Source organism: Nymphaea colorata, chromosome 7, assembly GCF_008831285.2.
Source record: "Nymphaea colorata isolate Beijing-Zhang1983 chromosome 7, ASM883128v2, whole genome shotgun sequence".
Classification (NCBI taxonomy): Eukaryota; Viridiplantae; Streptophyta; class Magnoliopsida; order Nymphaeales; family Nymphaeaceae; genus Nymphaea; species Nymphaea colorata.
The window spans coordinates 21,905,937-21,931,721 of NC_045144.1; the positions used below are offsets into that span (position 1 = coordinate 21,905,937).

General features: G+C 38.8%; 1 protein-coding gene across 5 annotated transcripts in view; it reads left to right on the forward strand.

Annotated features, from left to right (window-relative positions):
• LOC116257966 (phosphoinositide phosphatase SAC4-like) overlaps positions 1-11,922 on the forward strand; it is a 32,965-nt gene extending 21,043 nt beyond the window's left edge. For 2 of the 5 annotated variants that reach the window (XM_031634997.2, XM_050078860.1), the window contains exons 2-5: positions 7,566-7,766; positions 9,369-9,545; positions 11,033-11,138; positions 11,357-11,922. In XM_031634997.2, the coding sequence (XP_031490857.1) occupies positions 7,735-7,766; positions 9,369-9,545; positions 11,033-11,138; positions 11,357-11,476 (435 nt within the window). In that variant the 5' untranslated portion in view covers positions 7,566-7,734 and the 3' untranslated portion in view covers positions 11,477-11,922. The remainder of the gene's footprint in view (positions 1-7,565; positions 7,767-9,368; positions 9,546-11,032; positions 11,139-11,356) is intronic. The other 3 variants (XM_050078863.1, XM_050078862.1, XM_050078861.1) reach the window with 3 other exon arrangements.
• Positions 11,923-25,785: the final 13,863 nt, after the last annotated feature.

Genomic DNA, 25,785 nt, shown 5'->3' on the forward strand with positions numbered 1-25,785 from the left:
TCTTGATAACTGGTTCATCTTCCTCAAGTAAATATTTTTTTCGATGTCTAGTGACTGACATCATGAATGACCTCGACCAGATTTCATAATTAAGACCATCCAATTTAACTGTAGAACCGTATGAGAATGGATTGCCCCCAATTTTAAAATCATGAGAGAAATCAGGTTTGAGATTTTCAGCCATTGTAAATCTGTCCACAATAGTTCAGCCGAAAGAGAATATATAGAGCAGAATAAGGCTGATAAAAAAAAACAAGGACTAGTGCGACAGTAAAAAAAATTTTGTGTAGATGAGCAGCAGTTCTTCCAAATAAAATATAAATAACCACACAGCAGGTTGCTGTCCATGGCTCACTCCACGACTACAAAATACACAGCAGGTTGCTGTCCATGGCTGATAGCCACTCCACGACTACAAAATAAATTCACTCATGTGTAGATGGGCAGTGCTTCTTCCCACACAGCAGATTTCTGTCCAGACAACAGCCACACCACGATTACCAAAAATGATTCTACTCACGTTTAGATGCGCAGCACTTCTTCCCACACAGCAGATTGCTGTCCACCACTGATGACGACTTCTGCATCAGCATCCACGACTCCTCAACCAGCAGTTCTTCATTTGGCTGCTCCACCATCTTATGTCAATCCATAAGATATTAAAAGACGCAGACTCCCACATAGCTGCGCCATCCACAGTTGGAGTCTATTCACGCATATTTCTGAGCGTGGACAGACTCCTTCCCACGCTCCTTGCTGATGTTGCCGACCAGAACAGATGAAGGAAGAGAGGAGAGAGGAGAGAGGAGAGAGGAGGGAGAGCGATTGCCGAAGAGGAGAAGGTTGCTGAAAGTTTCACAGTCGCCAGTGGTAACTTCCCCTGCTCTGATACCATGTTGCGAGAGATCAAGAGAGACGAGGAGAGGGAGAGAGAGAGAGAGAAAACTGCACGATATAATTCATTAAGCTGCCCACTTCTCACGTTAAATGAGAATTAGGGTAAAAAGAAGAAATTACAAAAATAGTCCAAGACTGGAAGCACTATTAATAAAAGCTGTTAAAACACCTTTTAAATATTCAAAACACCACCTATTATAAATGTTATTCAACTGAGGGGTATAGCTACACGATGTCTGATGAACAATCTCCCTTTTTCGAAGGAAATCCTCTACAACTTGACACACATACTCACGACCATTATCAAACCGAAAGGTCTTAACAGACCCACCATATTTGGTCTCCACAAGAAGAATGAGGGTCTCTATGACACGAGGCACTTCACTACGATCTTTCAGCAAATAAACAAAGGTACTCCTTGAGTAATCATCTATAAAAGTTATAAAATATTGAAAACCACAATGGGTATGAATTCTCGAAGGCCCCCACACATCAGAAAGGATCAAGGAAAAAACTTCATTAGCACGACTATTGGAAACAGGGTATGAAGCCCTAACATGTTTAGCAAACTAACATACATCACAACAAGATATCATAGATATTTCCAAACTAGAACATAAATCTGGAAATAACTGTTTTAAAATCCCAAACGGGAGATGCCCCAAGCATTCATGCCAATACAAAAAATGATTGAAGACAATCTTCTCTCTTCTTCTCTGTCATGTTAACTGCTGTCATAAGAGCTGTGGCGACACAGATGGAAAGTCGATATAAGCCTTCAGACACCAAACCAATCCCAATCCTCTTCTCTATCACCAAGTCCTGCAAAACACAACGATTTGTAGAGAATATGAGTTCACAATTCAATTCCTTTGTAATCTTGCGGACAAACAAAAGATTCAAGGGAAGATGAGGAACATGTAAGACACCATGCACAAAAAACTTGTTCAACAAAGAAAGACTCCCTTTTCCTGCCACAGAGATAAAGGAACCATCGGCAAGAGAAACACGTTCCTTCCTTGATGACAACTTGTACTCATGAAAGAGTTTAAGATTGTCAGTCATGTGATGTGTGGCACCACTATCAACAATCCATTCTCCCATACAAGAATTACCTTTTTCGCTAGAGATGACCAAAGCATGGTTAACCTTTCACATCATCTGACACTTCGGCCTGACCAACATCAATCTTACTTAGATAAGCACGAAGCTCACGAATTTGTTCAGCAGAGATAGGTTTTCCCTCCACTAAAGTTGATAGCATCAGAACTAGATTTCTTCCCAATAGAAGGTCTCCCTCGACTATTCTTCTTTTCTGGATGGAGATCCCAACAAAAATCCATAGTATGACCAGTCTTCTTGCAGTGAGTGCACTTGCGAGGAGGTCGGGCAACTCCTACAGGGCCACGGCTAACAAGGGCAGACCTCTCATTATATGAGATGTGATCCCCCTTTTTCTAGTAATAACAAGGCATCTTTGCTCCTCAGCCTCTACACAGGAATAAACATCTTCAATACTAAGCAGTTCTTCATAATTAAGGATTTGACTTTGTATACCCTCAAAGTCATCATTCAAGCCTGCTAAAAATAGGAACACCTTATTCTTCCATTCCTTGGCTAAATGACGCACCTGATCTTGGGGACAATCCCACATATCATCAGAATAGTATTCAAGTTCCTCCCATTTAGTTTTTAAGGCTGCATAGAAATCTGCAACAGAGTGTTCACCTTGCCGTAGAGAATAGACATCCTTCATCAACTGATACAATCGAACATCTTTCTTCTTCTGGCCATACATCTGTTCAAGTATAACCCACATATCTCTCGTAGTCCTCTTGCGAAGAATGAGGGACTGAATCTCGGGGGACACAGAGTTGACAATCCAAGTTTTAACTTGGTTGTCCTCAAGAAACCATGTGTCCCAAGCAACATTCGTCTCAGTTGGTTCAATCTTTCTCCTGTTTATATAAGCAATTCTGCCTCGACCTGCGATCCCCATGGTGATGGCAGCAGACCACTGAAGGTAGTTTTCTTTGGTAAGGTGAATAGTAGTAACTTGAACTGGAATATTTTCAGTTCTAGAGGCCCCAACGTCAGCATGGTCTATATTGACCATAGAAGAAGACGATTCTGCCATGATCAAGATCAGCATTGCAGAAAAACATGGAGAAGCAAAAACAGTTGTGCAGGAAGGCAGCGGGCATGACAGTGGGAGGTGACCTCTGGCTCCGATAGTGGCTGGAAGGAGAGGCAGATGATGCAGGGAGCACGGGTGGCAGCGCTAAGCAGATTAGGCGACTGCTGGAGACAGGCATCAACAGGGAGCAGCGACAGAGAACCGGCAACAGTCAATGGTGAGCAGTGGCAGGGAACAACAGGAAGCAGCAGTCGACAACAGAGCTCCACAGGCTTCACGGGGCGACACAGACAGCCTTCAAACTGTCAGGTGTGAGAGCAATAGATGCCAGAACTTCACGGCGATCAGTACCCGACAGAGCAGAAGCTGGGCAGAGCAGAAAGCTGGGCTACATAGTAGAAGGTTGGGCGATGCAGAGGACGACGGAGCAGAAGGTCGATCGATGCTGAGGGCGATGGAGCAGGAGCTAGGCAACGCTAAGGGCAATGGAGCAAAGGCTAGACGACGACCGTAGGGTCTGGCTGTCGGGCTGGACAGCAATGGCAAGGGCAAGGTCAGATGTCAGGCTGGATGGCAATGGCAGGGCAAGATCGGGCGTCGGGCTGCACAGCGATGGCAGGGCAAGGTCAGGCGTCTGGAGGTGTTGTGGACGACTGACGAGCGACCGGGAGCATCGGGCGGACAACATATGCTCGAGTCAGAGGTAGGCGATGACGACCCATGGACGCTGGAACTTGAACAACAGGAGGGTGCAAGGAACAGTAACCAGTGGGCAGACCGCAGAACCTCCACCAGAACTCCACGGCGGCAGACGATCACCACTCAAATGGTGATAAGGAATCCTCTGTCCAAACAGAACAGTAACAACACGATCTCTTCCCCAACATGACCACAATCGAAAACTCAGAACCAACTCGGCTCTGATACCATGTAGAAACAATAAAAACAAGTAGAACGATGAACAAACACAGATGTAACGTGGAAAACCCTTCAATAGAGGGAAAAAACCACAGGTGAGGAGGACTGGTGCCCACTAGCAACCACACACTCTCTCTCTTATATTTTCATTTTTACACATGTTAAATAGGGCCAACAGTAACACACTGGATCGGGTCCAGATCTAGACCAGAATATGCGACCCAAATATAACATATGTCCATAGACTGCATGCTATAGTACCCAGGTCGATTCTTGTCAACATGGTTACCTCCCCCAAACAGGGGTGTCCATGTCACATAGATTTTAGTTGTATTATCAACAACGAGCCAAACACAATCATGTGATAGCCTTCTCCCATTGAAGTGTTGTACTTGAATTCCTTGTGTAATTTCCACAAGCTCACTTTCAAATAAAATGGTTTTGGCTTTGATTTCTCCTCAGGCAAAATATACTATCTTCCATATCTCTTGTTGAAAATAGGTTGGGAGCTTGAGAATGTACAGGACATTTACAACACTTGTATGTAAAAGCTTTTCATTTTCAGTCATTTTTGTCCTACAATGATACAACCAAATATAAAGGATGTCCTTCCAATAATTCAACAAAATCTTGTTGGAATTCCTTAAAATTGTATAATATTCACAAACATAAGTAATCACGTAAGGCACTCAAAAGTCTCTTCACAAGGAAGAAAAGAAAGGAGAATGAAAAAAAAAAAAACCATGAAAATGGCTTCACAAGCAACACACCTTAGGAGATCAGGTTTCCCCTATCTACATGCAACAAATGCAAAGGGGGCACTAGCTGTTGGTTAGCTCCCTTGGCAAAAAAAAACTAGCTGCTGGGGACTAGCCAATGGCTAGTTCATCTGCAATTTTAGCAGCGGAAAGAAAAACCGCAAAAAACAAAAAAAAAAGAAATAAGAAAAAAATGAAAAATGTGATCTTGAGAGCCTACTAAAAAGATCTCATAGAACAACACGTTGGAAATGATACAACACAAACAATATTTATCAGCCAACCAATGATATATAGCAAGAGGAGAAAGAAAGATGAAGGAAGAATAGAGGAAGAATAAAGGAGGAAACAAAAGCAGAGGAGGAAAAAATATAAGGGAAAAATAATGAAAAGAAGGAAAAAAAAAGTAAGAGAAAATGCAAGTTGGTATCACTATCTCCTTGATGGATGGGGATTGAAGATTATAGCCCAGTCCCACAAGTGCCAATGTTAGAATGTTTAAAGGGGAATGCTAATTCATCACTGGTTGACCCTTTTCTTTTGCACATTTTTAATTAAAAGAAATCAAAATTTTGTTAAAAAAAAAGTTTTGACCCTTATTGGACCAAATGAAATAGAGTGTGAGCCTTACCTGTGAGGTGAGCTTGATAATGATGTGTGCCTTGTAGTGTGATGAAGCTCACATCTATTTATGCCTGTTTACTGGTTTTTTTAGCATTTTTAGTGTGTCCTAGGTATTGGACATGCTCTTTGTGATATATGTGTGTGTGTGTATATATAGAGAGATAGAGAGAGATAGAATGGTGACTTTGGCTATCCAGTCACCCAGCACTCCAATCAGGGCCTTGACATTTTCCTTTTTTCTTTTATTTTCCCGAGCCCTTACGGCTTCCCCATTCGTGTTGCTGGTGGGCTTCCCTTCCCTGTACTGAAGATTAAACAAAAAAGTTCAAGGCCATCCATTTGAAGTGATAAGATGACTTTGATTGGAGTGCTGAGTGACTCTAGCTATCTAGAGTCACCCAACGCTCCAATCAGGGCTGTCCATTAGGCTTTTCTTTTTGTTTTCCTTTTTTTTTTTTCAATCTCCCTCTACCCTTCAGGTAGAAGGAAGGAGGCCACAACGGCTCCCCTCATATTGTAGCCAGCGGGCTTGCCAGGGCTCCATTGGGCAATGCTGCCTGGCAGAGCCCCATTGGGCCCACTAGTGACAGGAGGTGGGAAGCCACTGGGGCTCCCCTTCCCTCTATAGTAGTAGAGGAAGGTTGAGAAAAAAAAAAAAAAAGGCTGTCTATCTGATGCAGTCGGACGGTCCTGATTGAAGTCCTGTGTGATTCTGGATAGTTGGAGTTGTTGTCAACAATGGAGAAGAGAGAGGGAACGAGAGAGAGAGAGAGAGAGAGAGAGAGAGAATAAAACTGTCGTACTTTATTGCTAACCCTAATCTCTTATTTAAAGAGAGAATAGGGGTCGGCTGGAGTCTTTACACATCAGAGACACATAAAGATGTAAATGACTAAAGAAGACTCCAACTTTTAAATAATCAAAAACCTGCCAAACTTAAACATAAACTTTCTAATTTCAACAGGAGTCACCATTCCTCATTATATATATATATACTTGTCACACCTACACTTCATGCATTCATGTGCCATTGGTTTGTTGTTTTAAAGAAAAAATTCCTACAGAGTGGAATAGTGAACTAAGTGATGGAGATAAGACAAAAAAGGAGTTCATCCTTTATGTGGCAGATGTATAAAAGCAGATGAAAGACCCTTTTGGATAAGCTTGCCTCTAGATCATGAAGTACAAATAAGCTGTAAACAGCTTAACAAAACAAAGCACATGTTTAGTCAAGACTATGACTGAAATAATTGTCTCAGAAAATGTTAGGATTTTTTATTTTCATGAAAAATAAATTTTGGTACAATCTTAATGATCTTTCAGTACATTTGTCATAAACTCAAAAATAAATGCTTTGCTAATGTTCTATGCACACAAGCTTTTAGTGGAAACCAAATAATGCAGCAACAGAAGAAAATAATGAATTCATTATAGCCACAAATATTGCGATATAAACCAAAAAAATAATAAAAACAAAAAAGAAAGAAAAAATCATGATATTTTGAGTAAAACGTCAAAAATTATTTATCATGATTTTTCCATTTTTTTCAGTTTCTGTTTTCATTTTTTTCAACTTTTGTTTCATTGTTTTATTTCCTCTTGTTTTAGGTATTTAATGTGACCTTGTAGATGCAATATGATGTTTATTCCTTTCTGATTTTTGTCATTAACTAGATGATTTTTTATGTCTTAGTAGTTTCACATTTATTGTATACATTTTGATTTTTTTATGTTTTTTTTTTAAATCTCCAAGATTTTTTCAAAAGAAAAGCGGCTTTGCCAAAAAATACCCAAGAAAACCTTCCCAATAAAAATTCGAGAATGATATTTATTCCTATGGAAATGGAATTTGTTCAGTTAACCACTGTTACTGTATCTGCTATTATAACTGTTTGTGTCCCTGTTTTGTTTGTTTCTTGTTAGAGTGATCTGTTTAACTACCAAAACATTAAGCTACTATATAAATAACCATTTTTCTTCAGATGACTGAAAGAGATATCTTTGTTGAATCTTAGAGCTGCTTTGTTGAAAATTGGCCATGTCTTCAAGATCTTTTAGTGTAGATAAATATGCTTCCTTTTTCATTCATCATGTCTTTCTTAGATATCTTTTCACCAAATACAGTTTGTTCATCTTTATAACATGGACAAATTAAATAAGCCTGTGATGTTTACAGTTCCTTCTTTTTCTTTTTTAATGCTGACTTCACTTTTTGTCTTTTGCTCTTGCAGAACATTCTTCAGAAGGTCCTTATCAGATGGCAATATTCTCTGTGAAGAAACACCTTTATACCCTGCCAAGCGTGTTGGTGTTAAGAAGCATGTATATTCTAATTTGGCTTTGTATGAAAGAAATGTACAAAAAGAATCTGGCAAGGGTCTATCTGATTTCACTCCGGAAATGACAAGTGATGGTGAAGTTTCCGGCTCCAGGTTCATTAAACTTTATTTCCCGGCTTTCATTACTTTCTATGGACTATGCAATATATATTTTCTGGTGGAGCTACCTCTTATAAGTTCATGTTTCATACCATGGCTCATGATTCCATCAAGTTGACTAGGATCTGTGCTACATGGTTGAGTTTCCTCCTCTAGCTGCATTGATACAACTTGCAATTTATAAGGAATAAGGAAATGAATGAGGAAGGAATCTGCTGGCCCATTCATTTTTTTTCTTCTGATAGAGAGAGAAACTTGATATCTCAGGTTCCTTCTCCTATTGTCCTATTTACAGAAGTGATGAGGGAGCCTGATGTCAGGGTTCTTCGTTCTCACTGCTTGAGTTGGTTTCTGGAACAGTGACAATGAGGGGAAAGCATGCCACATAAGGCTCACTTTTTTTCTGATAAAAAGTAACTGAAAAAAAACAAACTGAGAGGAGGGCCTGTCATAGCATGCAGCTTTTCTTTTTTCTTTTTCCCTTTGTCTTCCTTATGAAGTTAAAAAGGAAAAGGAAGAGGACTCATATATATATATATATATATATAATATCTTTAGTCAAATATGGATGTTTTAAGTTCCTAATAATATTTAATTTCTTTGTTATTTTCTACAAATTTGACACGATAGACCATTTCTTATGGTTCATTTGCTGAGTATAAAACTGGACCATGTTTTTTAATGAAAGCTCCGACTTTTTTGAGGTTAACATTTAATTTTAGGCTAGCTTTCAAATTGTTAGAGCGTATGTCTGTAATCAGGTAATTTGAGCTAAGTTACTTGAACTCTTCAAAAGAGTAGCCACATCCCAGTTATGTCTGGGTGAAGGTGCTGCATGGAACAATCGTCTTATATATATATATATATATATATATATATATATATATATATATATTGTCACATATATCGTGTACAAGTATTATACGGTGATGAATTTCTTGGGTATAATATGGAAATGTTGTATTTCTCTGAAAAATCTCAGCAATTTTATAAAAAGTTTAAAACATTTAATAAATCCTGAAAATTATAAAAAAATAAAAGTTAATAAAAAATACGAAAAAATGCATATAATACACATTTTTTCACGTTTTTTATTTTTTAGTTTTTTTTAAAAAGACGTGTCTAATTGCCATTTGAAGCAAACGGATGGTTGAGAGAAAAACAAGGAGAAAAATGTGTAGACTAATATTAGATGATGAAAATTCCCATCACCTTTTTCTCTTTTTTTTTTTCTTAACCGTTCATCATGTTGGATTGGACAGCCTTGATTAGATTACTGGTGACTCTGAAAAGCCAAAGTCACCATTCAATTTTCTCTCTCTCTCTCTCTCTCTCTCTCTCTCTCTCTCTCTCTCTATATATATATATATATATATATATATATATATATATATATATATTGCATTGTGTGTGTGCATGTATGCATGTTACACACAAAAATGTGGAAAACAAATTGTTTAAAAGTTAAGGTCAAAATTTAAGATGCCATGTGGTGCACTATGCCACGTGTACTTGCCAAATACGTTCTTTGTATTATTTTATGTCAAGTAGTATTCTATGTTATTGTTAAAAGTATCCCATTTCCTATTTTGCCAGTAGATTCGTGGCAACGGCGGCATGCAGACAACTCTTTCCAGATGCAAATAGAGATTCTTACTTTAACAGCGCTGTAAGTGAGCACAGCCCTGGGAGCATTCTAAGCAGCTCAAATTTCGTAGGCATTGATTGGTTGTCATCATCTGGTAACTCTTGTGAGGATGAAACTTATGAAGGGCAAGTATCTGTTCATACTGTTAGAATTATCTTTGTAGTGTTGAGCTGATATTCATGAGGAACCCTTAGAATTACTTTCTTCTATTACATTCTTTCTCATTTTTTGTTCTCTTTCTTTGCACATTGTTATTGGTGTAAAGAATCAAATGTTTCTGATGAAGAATTAGTATACAATTAAATTATTTCTGTTGCCCAAACCAAACTTTGTTGCATGGATAGTTACACACACACACACAAATACATATATTTGGAGTAGCATAGCATGCCTCATCCTCTTATCATCTTTTCCCAATGGCTCTGCATTGCCAGTTTATCATTTTCTTCAGTAAAGCATCTTTTGTTTATTTGATCAGAACTATTAGCCATTTCTTCTTGGAATTTTTTTATTAAGCTGCAAGTATTGTCCATTGAAGTTCTAATATTTTATTAATCTGCTGTCCTAGCTGGCCATTGATGCATCTAACTCTACTTGAGTTTTTTTTGTTTATTCATATTTGTCAGAGGTGTAAACCTGTTACAACTCCATGTCTGTTGGTCTACAGTAGTACCAAATTAATTTGATAATTGCACGTGAAGTTTTTGGCCCAGCATAAGCTTTAGGATCTATTGAATTGATTATAGGACAGCAAACAACTGACAATCCACCTATTTGTTCTGGTGCAGCAAGTACAAATTTTTAAGCATTATTTATTTTAGGTGAACATTGGATTACTCTTATGACGTTCCAAGTCTTGGATCCAACCCACTGATTCCTGTCTTAGCCTTCGCATGTTCATGGTTTATCGTTCTAGCAAAGGGTGTTCTCTAAGTCTTGCTTATAATAGGCAGAAGGTAGTTCCATACAAAGAAAAGTCTCTAGCTTCAAGATTGTACGTTTAGTTTGAATGAGACAATACGAACCTGGATCAAGGGAAACTAATCTGTAACTCATTCAACCTGATACATCAAGCTCACTGTTAGGTTCAAATTGTCAAGGTACTTCCCATAACAGTGATGAGTTGCACCATGTTGGTATGGGCATTCTAATCATTTTCTCGTGTACAGACTTTAGGAGAACTACTCAGTGTAACTAGGTGTGTGACCTCAAGCTTTAGTTTGCTTATATTGTGTGAGTCAGCTTCTATTTCTTGAGTCCTTGTTCGACCAACAAATTTTCAAGGTTCTACTAGGCGATGTTTGGTTGCATCCCCACTCAACCAGAAAAAGGGGATGACATGTTAGAGAGAGTGATACATTTCTCAGGTCTCTTTTAGCAGAATAGGTAAGTGCATTCAAGCAGTTGTTCAGCAAAGGAATGTCCTTCAAGTTGCCTTCACATTTATGTGGGACTTATGTCAGCCACATTTTGCTACCGTAGGTGGTCCTGTGCTTAAAGATGATTTAAGTTTTTGCATAATCAATAGCTTGCCTATTATGAGTCTTCCTCTTCTCTTAATTTCTGGGGTACTTGAGTTATGAAATATACAATTTGGCTGCCCTGGCTGCAGATCTGCACTCACCAATTCCCCTGTTGCTGGCCAATCATTGGAGAATGTGATAACCGGTGTCCCTGCTGAAACGATATCCCAAAGTGAGCAGGGAGGAAGCATGAAGGTCAGTGTTGGCCTCCATGTCAGAAAATCTGTTGAATGGCAGTTTGGTTTATCATGCCTTCTTCAAACCTCCAGCTCTCTCATCAATTTTTATCTGATTATTCTTGTCTTTCATGATCATAATTAATGGGAACAATTGGAATTCCTACCAGACCTATTTAGTTTGTTGAGGTTTTCTCTGAGTGATCTCATGAGGTGATTTGGTTGCCATTGTTGCAGGAAGAAGATGCGACAGTGATAGAGCAAGCTTTGCAGGACAGATCTTCCAATATACACGAGTTGTCAGATAGTTTCGTGCAATGGGTTATCCATGGAGAGACCCTGTGTAACTGTACATAGTCCTGACCATTTTCCTGGAATATCTTGTTTTTCATTTTCCCTGACCCATAAGATGCAAAATGGAGATAGGGTTTTGCACTTCAGGAAAATAAACAGATAAAGGAACAGAGTCAAAGGCACCTCTAGCAGACTAACGTTTGCCAGCACCAGCATTCTTTTCAAGATATCCTTGGTGGACATGCTATTGGATCAGTGAAAATACATGACCGAATTCAACATACGTCTGAGGGCTAAATAGTCATGACATTCTTTGGATCCCCTTGTCCTTCTTGGACTTAGAGCCTCAAATGGGGTAGATGATTTAGTGTTTCCTGTACATATTGTGCTCCATATTGGTTGTCATTGGACTCCAATGTCACAATAATCAAGATGAAATCTTTCCTGTTCATATGTGGCATGTAAATATCGTTTTGAAATTGCATATGTTTAAGCATTTGGAATTACCATTAGTGAGTTGAAAATTCATCAGCATTGTCCGGACATGATAGCATTATGGGAAACTGAGGTCTAGAGGGTTGATTGCTAGTCTTCAGTCTGGAGGGGTGCAAGCTTCTCTTCCAAGCCTGACAGCGATTATTGGTGTTCCTTTGGATTCTAAGGGCGCTTTTGATTTTCAGTATCAAAATTTCATTTGAAAATGTTTCATTCCAGTTCCATCCAATTTTGATTTCCACTTGTGTTTGATAACTTGGAGCTTTGTTTTTAGAACTAAAAAAATGTCTTGTTTGATTGAAATGGAATTAAAATTTTGGAATTGGCAGACTGTTAGATTCACATATACTGCTGCAAACCTTCTAACCTAAAGCACAATTCAATCAATTTCAAAATCCAACAAAAAAAAAACAGTTGGGATAAAAAATAATTATAAAAATAATATGGAAACACTATGTTGGTGGCTTGAGACTGAAAATTCACTTAGCAGTTCTGTAAGTTACAATCTCATAAAAATTTTAAAAATGATCAAATATACAAAATCAGTATAAAAAATACTTGATAACAACCAATAAATAAATATTATTCAATTGTACAAAAAAATAACAAACTAGTTGGGTGTTTTCTAGCCTAGGATTAATGCATTCTTAACAATTTTCAGCTCTTCAACTATGATGAAAGCCAGGATGACCTTGCGACAAAGGAAGCAAATTTAAGATGAAAAACAATAACGACATACTGTCCATGATACACATATTATAAACCTAGGAAGAAAGGCATGTATCCATCTAGAACATTAACTGACAAAACTCCACCATAAGCTCTATTGATAGTCTTCTTCCTTACTAATCTAGGTCTCCTGTACTCAGCAGGTCTCCGGCAATCAAACTGCAAAATGGTCAAAGAAGTTTGTATAAATGAAAGTAAAAAAAAACACTTCAGCAGCTCTTGGGAAACAATTGATGCATTCACTTCATAATGCATGATTCTTGTCTACCGGTAGGAACGTGCTAAAAAAAGATAGCATATCATACATATTAGAATTGATTCTTGGAGAACATGACCTACAGAACACGTTTATTGATAGTGGGAACCTAGTGCAGCTGTCCCAGCTTAGAAAAATAGGAAGCTAGCTAGAAGAGTCTATATTACAATCTATATTACCACCAGATAAATCAAACTACATGGACAAAATAAAGAATATTCAAACGTTAAAACAGTACAGCCAAATGTGAGTTGAAAAGCATCTAAAACATGACCTACTAGAAGCAGAAACCTTTATAAGCAACCAAGTTTTTTAGCAGATCCACAAGGCACAGTTGTGCTATTTTGTATGAGGCACTTGGCATAACTAACAAGGTTTGCACAAAGCCCTGCTATGACTAGCAAATTGATGAGAGAAAAAGTTCTAGTATGACTAGGAAACTGCATCAAAAGAAAGGAATATGACAGTAGAACAGAACATAAATGTTTTCTACAGCATAAATCAAGACACTATGGCAGTAACCATGGTTGCAGTAACAAACTGATGAATCTTCAAACTGCATGTCCCATAAATGAATTGCACAATTGTCTACAACTTAATGATAATTGAAAATGAAACCTTGCTTTCTTCCTTTGGTGCCCATGTTAAAGATTGGATAAAATGCAATGTAGATTCTCACATTGCTAGATTGTTATTTGATGCAGAGGCGACTCATTCTTTCATATCTAGTCGATTTGCCACTTCACTAGATGTGTCGACTAAGATGATATTGTATGTCTTAAAAATAGTCGGCCCTATGCATGCTCAAGATTTGTGTAGCTAGTATCTACTTGATGTGGATATAGTGATCCATCAACATTATTTGCCTGTATAGTTGGTGATCATAAGTCTCACTTGGTTTGATGTTATTCTGGGCATGGATTGGCTATATATACATTATGTCAATATAGATTGTAGAAAGAACCAGATACCGTTGTTGACTCATGAGATGCAGTTAGTGGAATTTCATGCTCGAAAAGCCAGTGGAACTAGTAAGATAATTGTGTCAACACTAAAGACTAAAAGATTGCTAGGAAAAAGAAGTGGTGCATTCTTGATCAACGTGTTGACTAGTGAGACTAAGCTAGTGAAGCTAGAGGATGTAGCCATTGTAAATGAGTACCCCAAAGTGTTTCTTGAAGAGTTAACTAGTTTGCCTCTAACATGAAAAGTTGTATTTAAGATAGAGATTTTACCAAGGACAGCCCTCATTTCTAAGGCACTATACTGTATGGCATCAGCAAACTAGAAGAATTGAACAAGCAACTACATGAGCTGTCAGATAAGGGTTTCATTCGACCTAGCATATCACTTTAGGGAGCACCCGTGTTGTTTGTTAAGAAGAAGAATGGAATGATGTGCTTATGCATTGATTACAGCATTTTTAATCAAGTCACTATCAAGAATAAGTATCTGCTTTCTAGAATTGCAGACTTGTTCAATAAGCTCATGAATGCAAAGATGTTCTTCAAGATTGATCTAAAGACAGGTTATCACCGGCTTTTGATACAAGAGGAAGATGTTGCTAAGACTGTCTTTCAAACTAGATATAGGCACTATGAATGTAGGGTCACACTTTTTGGGTTGACCAATGCACCTGCAACATTTATGGACCTCATGAATTGGTTTTTCAAGACTACTTGGACCAATTTGTTATTGCATTTGAAGATGATATTTTGGTATATTCAGATAGTGAGACAAAGCACAAAGATCACCTAAAGAGTGTGTTGGGGATTTTGTGCAAACATAAGTTATATGTCAAGTACTTAAAATGCAAATTTTAACAAGAGAAGGTTAACTTTGTTGGTCATCTGATATCGAATGATAGAGTTTCTATAGACCCTACTAAGGTCTTGGTAGTACATGACTGGAGGATGCCATGCAGCATAACTGAGGTTAAAAGTTTCTTGGGAGTAGCAGGTTACAAAAACAGATTTATAAAAAACTTTTCAAAAATAGCTAAGCCTATGACTAAGTGTCACACCCCAATACTTTGACTCCCAAATAATTTTTTTTTTGTTAAAACATAAAACGTTGAGGTGCGATGACACAACAATTTAAAAGGGAATGAGTTATGCAAGTTAAAGACAATGAAGCAAACTTTCCATTAGATAATAAATTCAGTTCATACAAAATTCAGTTCATATTTCTCAACAAAACGTATGACAAAAATGTCACAAATTACAACATTGATGTCTAACAAAAACAAGACATCAATAAGACCAAAACATGATAAGTCGACACAACAATAGACCCAAAATCTTCCCAATAAGATGTGAGTAGAGCCATTTAATCAACATGTTGTCTCGGGTCTACCAAAACCTAAAAAAAAAACAACAGAAGGCTTAGTCTTCGTAGTATGGCAACAAGCCAGGTAAATCTCTAACCCTCTTAGGTAAGGGCTCAAATCTAGAATATAACAATTACGAAAGCAAACCACTATCATGCTGTGATGGGGCATGCAGTCACATGATTTGTCATGGAAAACCCTTCACATATACCACGGCATCACATATACCACGGCATGTAAAGGAATCTCAATGCCCATACCACGGCTGCTGCGAAAGAACAATCATTCCTGAATGTGTGAATTTCAAGAAGAGTTGCTCAGCCTTTCCTTAGGACACCCAGTTTGGGAAGGCGGGAGCCCAATGCTCCAAGCACATTACACAATGGTGCCCTAGGGTCTTGCAGTGCCTGCGCTCCGAGCAGACGAAACCAGTGGCAAAGGCAGGACATCTCCCAAACACATTGCTACAACTCACTGGCCTCTCATCTCTTATTTTTTCTTACTTATCATTATGATAGCACATTCACAAAATGACCGGCTAGCTCATGAGGTTGGTTCACTTCGCGAGTGCACCCATATCTCTAATTGCCTCCACACGAGGGCTACACATATAGTTAACATTCTTAGCTAGCCGTCATAACATTACGGGTACAACTACACTTCAATTTCATTCATTTGCATTCATGCCCACGACAATGCATGTACAATATATCACGACATTTACATTAGTCACACACATCAATTACATCTTTCAAAACTTAGCCAAACCACAAAGAGTAGTCTCTATATGTGACTAGCTTGTAGCTGTCCTAGGCAATTATCATTCTGAGATGCTTTCTAATGCACAATTGGGGTCGAGAAGATACCTGACTCGATACCCCACATCATCTGTCCTAAGTAGTTATTGTTGCTAGCAAGCAAATGCAATTGTGTAGTAATTTTAAAACAAAACTAATCACATAAGCATTCAAGTCTCATGCATACATTCATTCAATCACATCACAATCATAGGATCCAACGATCCTGGAAACACACATTCAAAAGTTGGCCCTAGGCAAGGATTTGTCTGGAATGCCACCATGCCTGTCGCATGTTGACAAAACACCCTAAATGTCTCGAGCTTCAATTCTTGTTGCTCAAGGTCTACTCTACGTGCCTAGTGTACCTGCAAACATAAGCAAGTAATAAGGTTTGTACTTGCTTCACTTTTACATTCTATACAAGTATGAAACATAATCACTGAGGCAAAGGTCATCGCCTCACGAGGGTGTCGACGGGTAATATCGACCCAAAGCCCTCCAATTGGCCTCTTCCCGACTCTTTGAGGTTGTGACCAAGCGTCTAAACTCAAAGCCTCGATCAATCTATCACTAATACATTTCTCACTTGATTTTTTTAGTTAAGACATCTTTCTAATAATTACACCCAACTTACGTACTCTTTCCCAACCAACACATAATACATACATCGACAATACCATGCGCCACGTGTTCGCAATAACGGTTCTAAGCCTTCCCCACAATATCAAAATCTCTACCATGCTTTCCAATTGCTTTGAATATTAACTCATCATACTAAAAAGATCATTTGTAGACATGGATCAGCGCCCCTCCAAAATAGTCCTAGACCTTCCCCAAAAAAGCAAAGTCGCTAGCATGCATTCTAAATCATCAAATCTTAAGTCTAGCATGCTCAATCAATAATTATATATGCGCTAACATAAATTATTTAACAATTTAGACTTGATTAGGCCTTGCTCACCCCAACCTTAGAGTCCAAACTGTTATAGTGTTCCCGACAGCCGCCTCAAATGTTCGACTAGGCACCAATGTCGCCACCAATGCCTTCAATTCACTGTTATAAGGGGGGAAAATGCGTCCCCAAGCTGCAATCCAATCCCACAGCCACGAAAGAGTGAAAATCAATGAAAATGGAGTTTAAGAGAGGGGTCTATCGTTAGAAGGGGTCCACGGTAGTTGTGAGGGACGCTGAAGACGAGTGAGAGAGAGGACACAAGTGGATGGGAGTGGAAGAGAGGCAACACATGTAGGGAGACAGTGAGAGAGGGGAAACTAAGGGTTCGAGCGAGAGAGAAAAGGGCAGGTGCGAGAGAAAGAGAGCATGCAGAGAGGGAGAGTGCGGGTAGAGAGAACGTGGGCAGAGAGAGGGTGCTGACAGAGAGGGGAGACTGAGAGAGGGAGTTCAGACAGAGGGGAGAGACAAAAGAGTGGCAGAGGGAAAAATGCAGGAGAGAGGGCGTGCGAGGAAGGAGATGAGAGAGTTTGGGTGGAGGGGGGAGCGTGAGGGAGAGAGAGTGGAGGAAACAAGAGAGACAGGAGGAGAGCTCGAGCAGTGAGAGAGTGTGGGCAAAGGGAGAGCAAAGGTGAGGGGGAAGAAGAGGAAAGAAGAGACAGAGAGAGAGAGAGACCGACGGGCTTACCTACGCACCGCCGCTGCCACCACCGTCTTCACATTCATCGACACTGTTCCTTCCGCCTCCAGCTTCACTGTGACATCCTCCCACCGATAAAACGAGAGAACGAAGAAGAGGGAGACGTTGAGGAAGGCACTGGAGAAGAGCCCTCGCATCGAGCTCTCACACAGGTGGGTTCGGGTCCGGGTCTGGACCCGATCCAACCCACCTGCAAAAGTCTAGCGTTACACTAAGTTATTAAGAAAAGGAGTGAAGTTCGTTTGGAATGAGGAGTACGAGAAGAGTCTCCAAACTTTGAAGGACAAACTTATCACCACACTTTTCTTAATGCATCCATCTGGTAATTTTGGATTTGTGGTATATAGCGATGCATCGGGAATCATTTATGACTATGTATTGATGCAACATGGGCATATGATAGCTTATGCATCTAGACAGTTGAAGACTCATGAGAAACATTATCCTGCTCATGATTTGAAATTGGGAGTGGTAGTATTCACACTGAAGATATAGAGACACTATCTTTATGGGGCCGTGTTTGAGGTGTTTACGGACCACAAGTCATTGAAGTACATATTCTCTCAAAAAGATTTCAATCTGAAGCAAAGAAGATGGATTGAGTATTTAATGGATTATGATTTCAAAATATCATATCATCAGAAAAAAGAGAATGTGGTGATCGATGCTTTGAGCAAACATGAAGAGGCAAAGATATGTAGTGTGATTAATCACTCTTCGACATTGTTGCAAGATGTGATAGCATGGTAATCTCACTATAACAGTCTTGATATGATATCCATTGTTGGAGGAGCTTATATTGAAGCAAAAGGAAGAACCTGATTTTGTTAAAAAATGAAAGAAAGTGAGAAGACAAATTCTCTTTCGTATCAGGATGGGGATGGGGATGGTTCTTTGTGGTCTTGATAAAGATTGTGGGTCCCTAGAAATGAAAGGGTGAAGCGTTAGTTGCTTATATAAAACAAAATTATTGGTGGCCTAGAATGAATCGCGAAATTACAGAATGTGTGGCAAAATACTTAGTTTGCCAGCCGGTCAAACTTGAACATCAGTAGCTATGAGGATTGTTGCAGAGGATAGATATTCTAGTGTAGAAATAAGATGACATTATGATGGATTTCATGGTAAGTTTGCCCCACACCATGAAACAACATTTTGTCATATAGGTGATCTTTGATCGACTTACAAAGTTAGCTCATTTTCTGCCAATCAAAATCAATTAGTCTTTGGAATGTTTCGCAGAGTTGTATATTGATGAGATAGTAAGACAAAATGGGGTACCAAAATTTATTATTGCAAATCAAGATCCATATTTTTACTTTTTTAGAGGTAATTACAAAATGCATTGAGTACCAAGCATAAGTTAAGCACAACATTCCACCCCTGAACTGATGGGAATCTGAGAGGACCATCCATACCTTAGAAGACACGTTACATGCTTGTATTTTAGACTAGAAAGAAGAATGAGATAAACATGTGAAGTTGGTAGAGTTTACATATAATAACAGTTACCACTTTAATATTGGCATGACATTTTCTGAAGCTTTATATGGAAGGCCTAACAGATCACCAAATTGTTGGATCAAGGGTTATGGCAAGATCGAAAACCCTTTGGTATTGTAGCATAACATCGATCAAATACAATTGATAAAGAAGAAGTTATTGACAGCTCAAAGTAGATAGAAGAGTTATGCTGACATTCGATGTAGAGAGTTAGCTTTTGAGGTTGGTGAACATGTGTTTTGAAAATTTCATCTATTAAAGGCATTTTTAGATTCAGTGTTAACGAAAAGTTAAGCCCGAAGTTCAATGGGCATTTTGAAATATTAAAAAAGTACAAATTGACGCTACTACCAAAGTTGGTTCTTGTTTATGACATTTTCCACATCTTGCTTTGAAAGTATATGCCAGATCCTACACACATGATTGACGATTTATGATGACTTGACAATGGATGAAAAGCCTATTAGAATCGTGGATAAAAAAAACAAGTACTTCGCACTAAGAGAATTCCTCCAATAAAAGTGGAATGGCAACACCATGGGTTGAAGGAGAGCACATTGGTGCTTGAAGCTCATATGCAAAAGAAATATCCACACATGTTCTCACATTGAGGTATGATCTAAATTTCAACAACAAAATTTTATTTGAGGGTAGGATGTAATGTTTAGCGCATTAGCAGGTCAGGTCTGGATTCGGGTCCAGACCCAAACTCAAATTTCACGCACGTGAAGAGGAAAGCCTCCATTGGGGGTCTCTCTCTTCGTCCCTCTCACTGTTCAGGGCTTCGTCTCTCTATCTCTTCAGCCTGCTCTCTCATTCTCGCCCCCTATTTCATCTTTGTTTTCCTTAACTCTTCCCCTTTTGTCCAGTGTTGTGCCTTGTCCTCTGCTCTTTCTCTTGCCCTCACCATGTCTCACTCTCACTCTCTAGTTGTATTCTTCCTCAACCAAGCCATCTCTCACGGACTCCCTCTAGTCACCCGCATCTGCCCCCTCATCTGTTTTTCTTTCTTTTTCTTCCTCGTCCAACAATCCTCCCTCCAGATTTTTCAATCTCTTTTGTCTTCTATCTCATCTCTGTTCTCCTACGCTCTTCCCCTCTCTATCCCGTGTTCTCCCTCGTCCTCTGCTCTTTTGCCCACCAACTTTCTCTCACCCTCACTGTGTCTCACTCTCATTCTCTTGATGTATTCTCCCTGAACCGAGCCCTCTCTCACGGACTTCCACTGGTCTTCCGCACTCTCCCCCTCTCATCTGTTTTTGTTTCTTTTTCTTCCTTGCCTGTGAATCCTTGCCATCAATCTTGCCCTTTGTCTCTCGCTCGGTTCCTCTATATCATTGTCACTCTCTCTCCCATGTCTGTCTCCCTCAGTCGAACCCTTTGTCATCCTCTTACCTATTCCCTCATTCTCGTTCAAACTCCCTCATACAAACTCTCTCACGTACCTCCTTCACCTACCTCCTTCAGCTAAGACATCTCTCTCTATTTTGGCTCTCCCTCTCAACCAAATGCTCTCTTATCTCATCAAACCTCACTCTCACTCTCCATCATGCTCATTCTCACTCTCTTCAGTGCTCTTTTGGATTTGGTAGTTGGAAGAATGTGTCTTTCCCCTCATACCAGCAAATAGGGTGTGTTGGAGCTGACGGCAACATGTAGTCTTTGGCGTTTGGTGATTGATTGAGAGTTTGGGGTGGCTGCCAGGGACACCTACAGCAGCTAAGACTCTGTAGAAGGGTGGGTACGGCTAAATAAGCTTAATTTTATTAGGTTTTTGCCTTAACAATGTATATAATTATCATTTTAGAATGATGGGTTAATATTCGATGTGGTTAGGGAGCATGGTAGAAATTTTGATAATGTGAAGAAGGTTTACAATTGTTTTAACGAACGTTTGAAGCAAGCTATTGTTGCAATGAATATTTTGTCGCTTGTGGGGAAAGAGTACTTATGTTGATCAACATGTCAAATTGCGATTTAAAGGAACAATGGAACATGTAAATTATTAGGGTTCGGGCATACACTAGGGTGTGATAATAATGCTTGTCTCATAGAGATTTGATTATTTTATGCTTTTACTAGTGAGCTAGAGTTGTCATCATCGAATTGACGAATGAGAAACATGATTGCTGGGATGACTCCTCAACTAAGAAAGCAAGTTAAGAAAACATACTATTGACAGGTTGAATCGAGGTCTTGGAGTTTAAATCAATCGATTATAACCTTCAAAAGATAGAAAAAACTTATTGGAGGGTTCTATGGGCAGATTCTAAGTTTTGGCACCTTCTTAAGACAATAACATATGTCTCAATCGTCTTACTTCTTACCTAAATAAATTTTAGACAAAGTGAATGGAAAAACTTATCACTTTGAATTTTTAAAGGTGAACCAGGCACATCGAGTAAGCCTTGAGTGACTGGATTCGGATCTCGATGCAATTTTGGGTATTTGTAGAGACGTGTGATAGGTATGGTGGCATTCGAGGCAAATTCCTGCCTAGAGTCAAAGATGGAGTGTGTCATGTTCCCAAGTGTGGGTTTTCGGGATCGCTGGATCCTATGATTGTATTTTGTTTGAATGATGTCTGATATAACGTGCTTATTGTCTTATGGATGCATGTGTGAGATTGAGTGATTATGCAATTGATTGGCTTTTTAAAAATATCATGTGATGACATATGCATACTAATAATTATAATTGCTTAGGACAAATTAGGTGGGGTATCGAGTAGAGTATCTCCTCTACCCCGATTGTGTATTAGTAAGCATCCTAGCTCGATATTTGCATAGGACACCTACGAGCCAATCATAGATCGAGATTATTCTCGGTGGTTCGGCTAAGTTTTTGTATGAAGTGATTGTTATGGTTTGACTATTGTGAATGTTATGAAATTTTTGTTTTGCATTATTGTTAGGGAGTGATTCGATTGGATGGACTTAATGAGTAGAAGTACCCATAAAGTATGATCTGGCTAGCTAATAGCATTGATTGAATGTGTGACCCTCTTATGGAGGTGATTTGAGGTATGGGTGCACTTGTGAAGTGGACCAACCTCATGTGCTATCCGATCCTATTGTGAATGTGCTCTCATAATGATAAGTTAAGAAAGAATAATTGATTGGAGGTCAATAGATTATAGAAATATGTTTGGGATACGTTCCTCCCTCACCATTGATCTCGCCTACTTGGAGCATAGGCCGTACAAAGCCCCAAGATATCGTTGTTTGATGTGCTTGGAGCGTTAAGCTCCACCTTTCCAACCTAGGTGTCCTAGGGAAAGCAGAACAACTCTCATTGAAATTCACACATCCATGGTTGATTGTTATACTATTGTAGTGTGAATGGATCTGTATTATTTCGAGCCACCATGGGGATTGTGTTGCCCGTAGTATGCATGTGTTTGTGTTTTGCACCCACTTGAGTTGTCAATTCATTGAATCAAATGTAAATGAAATGAATGTGAATGAAATAAATGTGTTTAAATTGAATATAACTAATAAGTTTGTTGATTGTAGCTATTGAGCGATCTCTATATATTGTAAAACATGTGAGGAACTCCTATGACGAGTTATATGATTCAATGCATGTATCATGCTATTATAATGATTATGCTTCTTTATATGTTATACTCCAAATTTGAGTCCTTACCTTCGAGGATTAGGGGTTTATCTGGTTTGTCAGGATACTGCGAAGGCTAAGCCTTCTGTTGTTTATCTTTTATAGGTTTTGGCAGACCCAAGACAATAGGTTGATCAGATGTCTCCGTTCATATCCTACTAGAGAGATTTTGAGTCTATAGTCATAACACTGCATCATATTTGTCTCATTGATGTCTTGTTTTGATTTAGACATCGATGTTTTCGTTATGGGGGCATTTTTGTCATGTGTGTCATTGATAAATGTGAAGTCATCTTGTATTAACTATTTATGTTACATAATGGAATCTTTGTCTCATTATTATTTTGATTTGCTCCATTTCAATTGTTGCGTTGTCGCACCTCAACATGTTATTAAAAAAAAGTATTTGGAGAAGAAAAAGGTCTAGGTATGACACTACTAGCCTCCAATCAATTATTCTTTCTTAATTTATCATTATAAGAACACATTTATGATAGGATTGGCTAGCACACAAGGTTGGTTCACTTCATGAGTGCAGTAGACCCCAAATTGCCTCCTTAAGAAGGTTACACATTCAATCAATGCTCTTAACTAGCTAAATCATACTTTATTAGCACTTCTACTCATTAAGTCCATTCAATCAAATCATTATCCAATGGCAATGCAAAGAAAAATCTCATAACATTTACAACAGTCAAACTATAACAATCACTTCATACAAAAACTTAGTCGAACCACAGAGAGTAGTCTCAATCCATGATTGGCTTGTAGCTACCCTATGCAAATATCATGCTAGGATGTTCATTAACACACAATCAAGAAAAAAAAAATACTTGACTTAATACTCTGCCTAATCTGTCCTAAGCAATTATAATTCCTAGTATGCATATGCCATCGTGTAATATTTTAAAAACAGTCAATCAATCAATCTCACACGTGCATTCCTATGGCAATAAACACATTATATCACACATCATTCAAACATAACACAATCCTAGGATCCAACAATCCTGAAAAGCCCACACTTGGGAACATAACACACGCTCCATATTTGGCCCCAAGTAGAGATTTGCCTAGAATGCCACCATGCATCTCCACAAATATCCAAAACCACCTCGAGCTCCAGATCATATCACTTAGGTTCTGCTCGATTTACCCTATTCACCTGCAAAAATTCAATAGGTAAGAAGTAAGACCATCAAGTTGTAGGTTATCGTCTCAAGAGGACATTGTAAGGTAAAATCAGCCTGTAGAACCCTCCAACAAGTTTTTCTCATCCTTTAGAGGTTATGATTGATTCAACCTATCAGTAGCATGTTTCTCAACTTGCTTTTTTAGTTGAGGCATCATCCCGACAATCATGTTTCTCCTTTGTCAATTTGATGACGACAACATTAGCAGCTCACTAGTAAGTGTAAAATTAATCGAATTCACATGAAACGAGCATTATTATTGCATCCTAGAGTATGTTTAAACCTTAATAATCTACATGTTTTGTCGTCCCTTCAAATCATAATTTCATATGTGACCGAACATTCCCACAAGCATCACAAAATTTAATAAAATATAGCATCGGTTAATGCCCTTCCAAAAACTAGCATAAACCTTCTCCAATGTAATAAAATCTTTATCATGCACCCTAAATCATTCAATCTTGAATCTAACATGCTCAAACAATAGTTGTTCATGTACTTAAGGAGAACATTAGACAAAATAGACTTAAGTTATCGCTCACCCCTCTTATAGAGTCCCCACTACTGTAAGCATCCCCAACAACTAATCCAAACGTTCGACCGATCACAAAAAGCCAAAAGCTATCTGCTACCGTCACCACCAACACCCCCCATTTGTTGGTATAAGGGGAAAGACACATTCCTCCAACTACAAATCCAAAACAACCCTAAAGAGAGTGAGAATGATTAAGAGAGCATGAGAGAGAGAGAGAGAAAAAAAAATCTATCAAGAGAAACTCATCATTCGGTTGGGAGGGAGAGGGTTTTGCTAAGCAGAGAGATTGAGTTTGAGAGTGAGAGAATGGGTGAGAGGACGACAGAGGGTTCAGCTGAGGGAGACACACGGGAGAGAGGGACAATGATAGAGATAAATAGAGAGAGAGAGAGTGAGAGAGAGAGCGAGAATAAGGGCAATGGAAAAAATAGTTGAGGGGGAGCATGCAAAGACAAGGGGGAGTCAGTGAGGCAAGAGAGTGGGTCAGGGAGAATAGAGAGAGAGAGAGAGAGAGAGAGAGAGAGAGAGAGAGACAAGAATGAGACACGGTGAGGGTGAGCCATGAGAAAACTCAGGAGGATGAAAGGGAGAACGTTATACCCATTCATCTCTAGGGACCCACAATCTTTGTCCAAACCACAATGAATCATCTTCATTTTTGTGTTTCTAGCAAAATCAGGGTCTTCTTTTTGCTTCATTATAAGCGCTTTCAACAATTGATGTCGTATTAAGGCAGTCATAATTGCTTTGTTCCCATCACATAAGTGAGGCTGTGATGCTATTACATCTTGCAACAATGTCAAAAAATGATTCATCATACTACATATCGTTGCCTCATCATGTCTTCTCAAAGCATCAACCACTACATTTCTTTTTTTCAGATGATATGATATTTTGAAATCATAATACTTTAAATACTCGATCCACTTCTTTGCCTCATTGAAATCTTTTTGGGATAATATGTACTTCAACAACATGTGGTCTGTAAACACCTCAAACACTATCCTATAGATATAGTGTCTCTATATCTTCAGTGCCAATACTACCGCTCACAATTTCAAACCATGAGTGAGATAATATTTCTTATGTGTCTTCAACTTTCTAGATGCATAAGCCACCACATGACCATGTTGCAACAATATACAGCCATAATATATTCCCGATGCATTAGTATACCACAATTCCAGATTTACCATATGAAAGTGTCAAGATAGGTGTGGTGGTAAGCTTGAACTTCAGAGTTTGGAGACTCTTCTCGAACT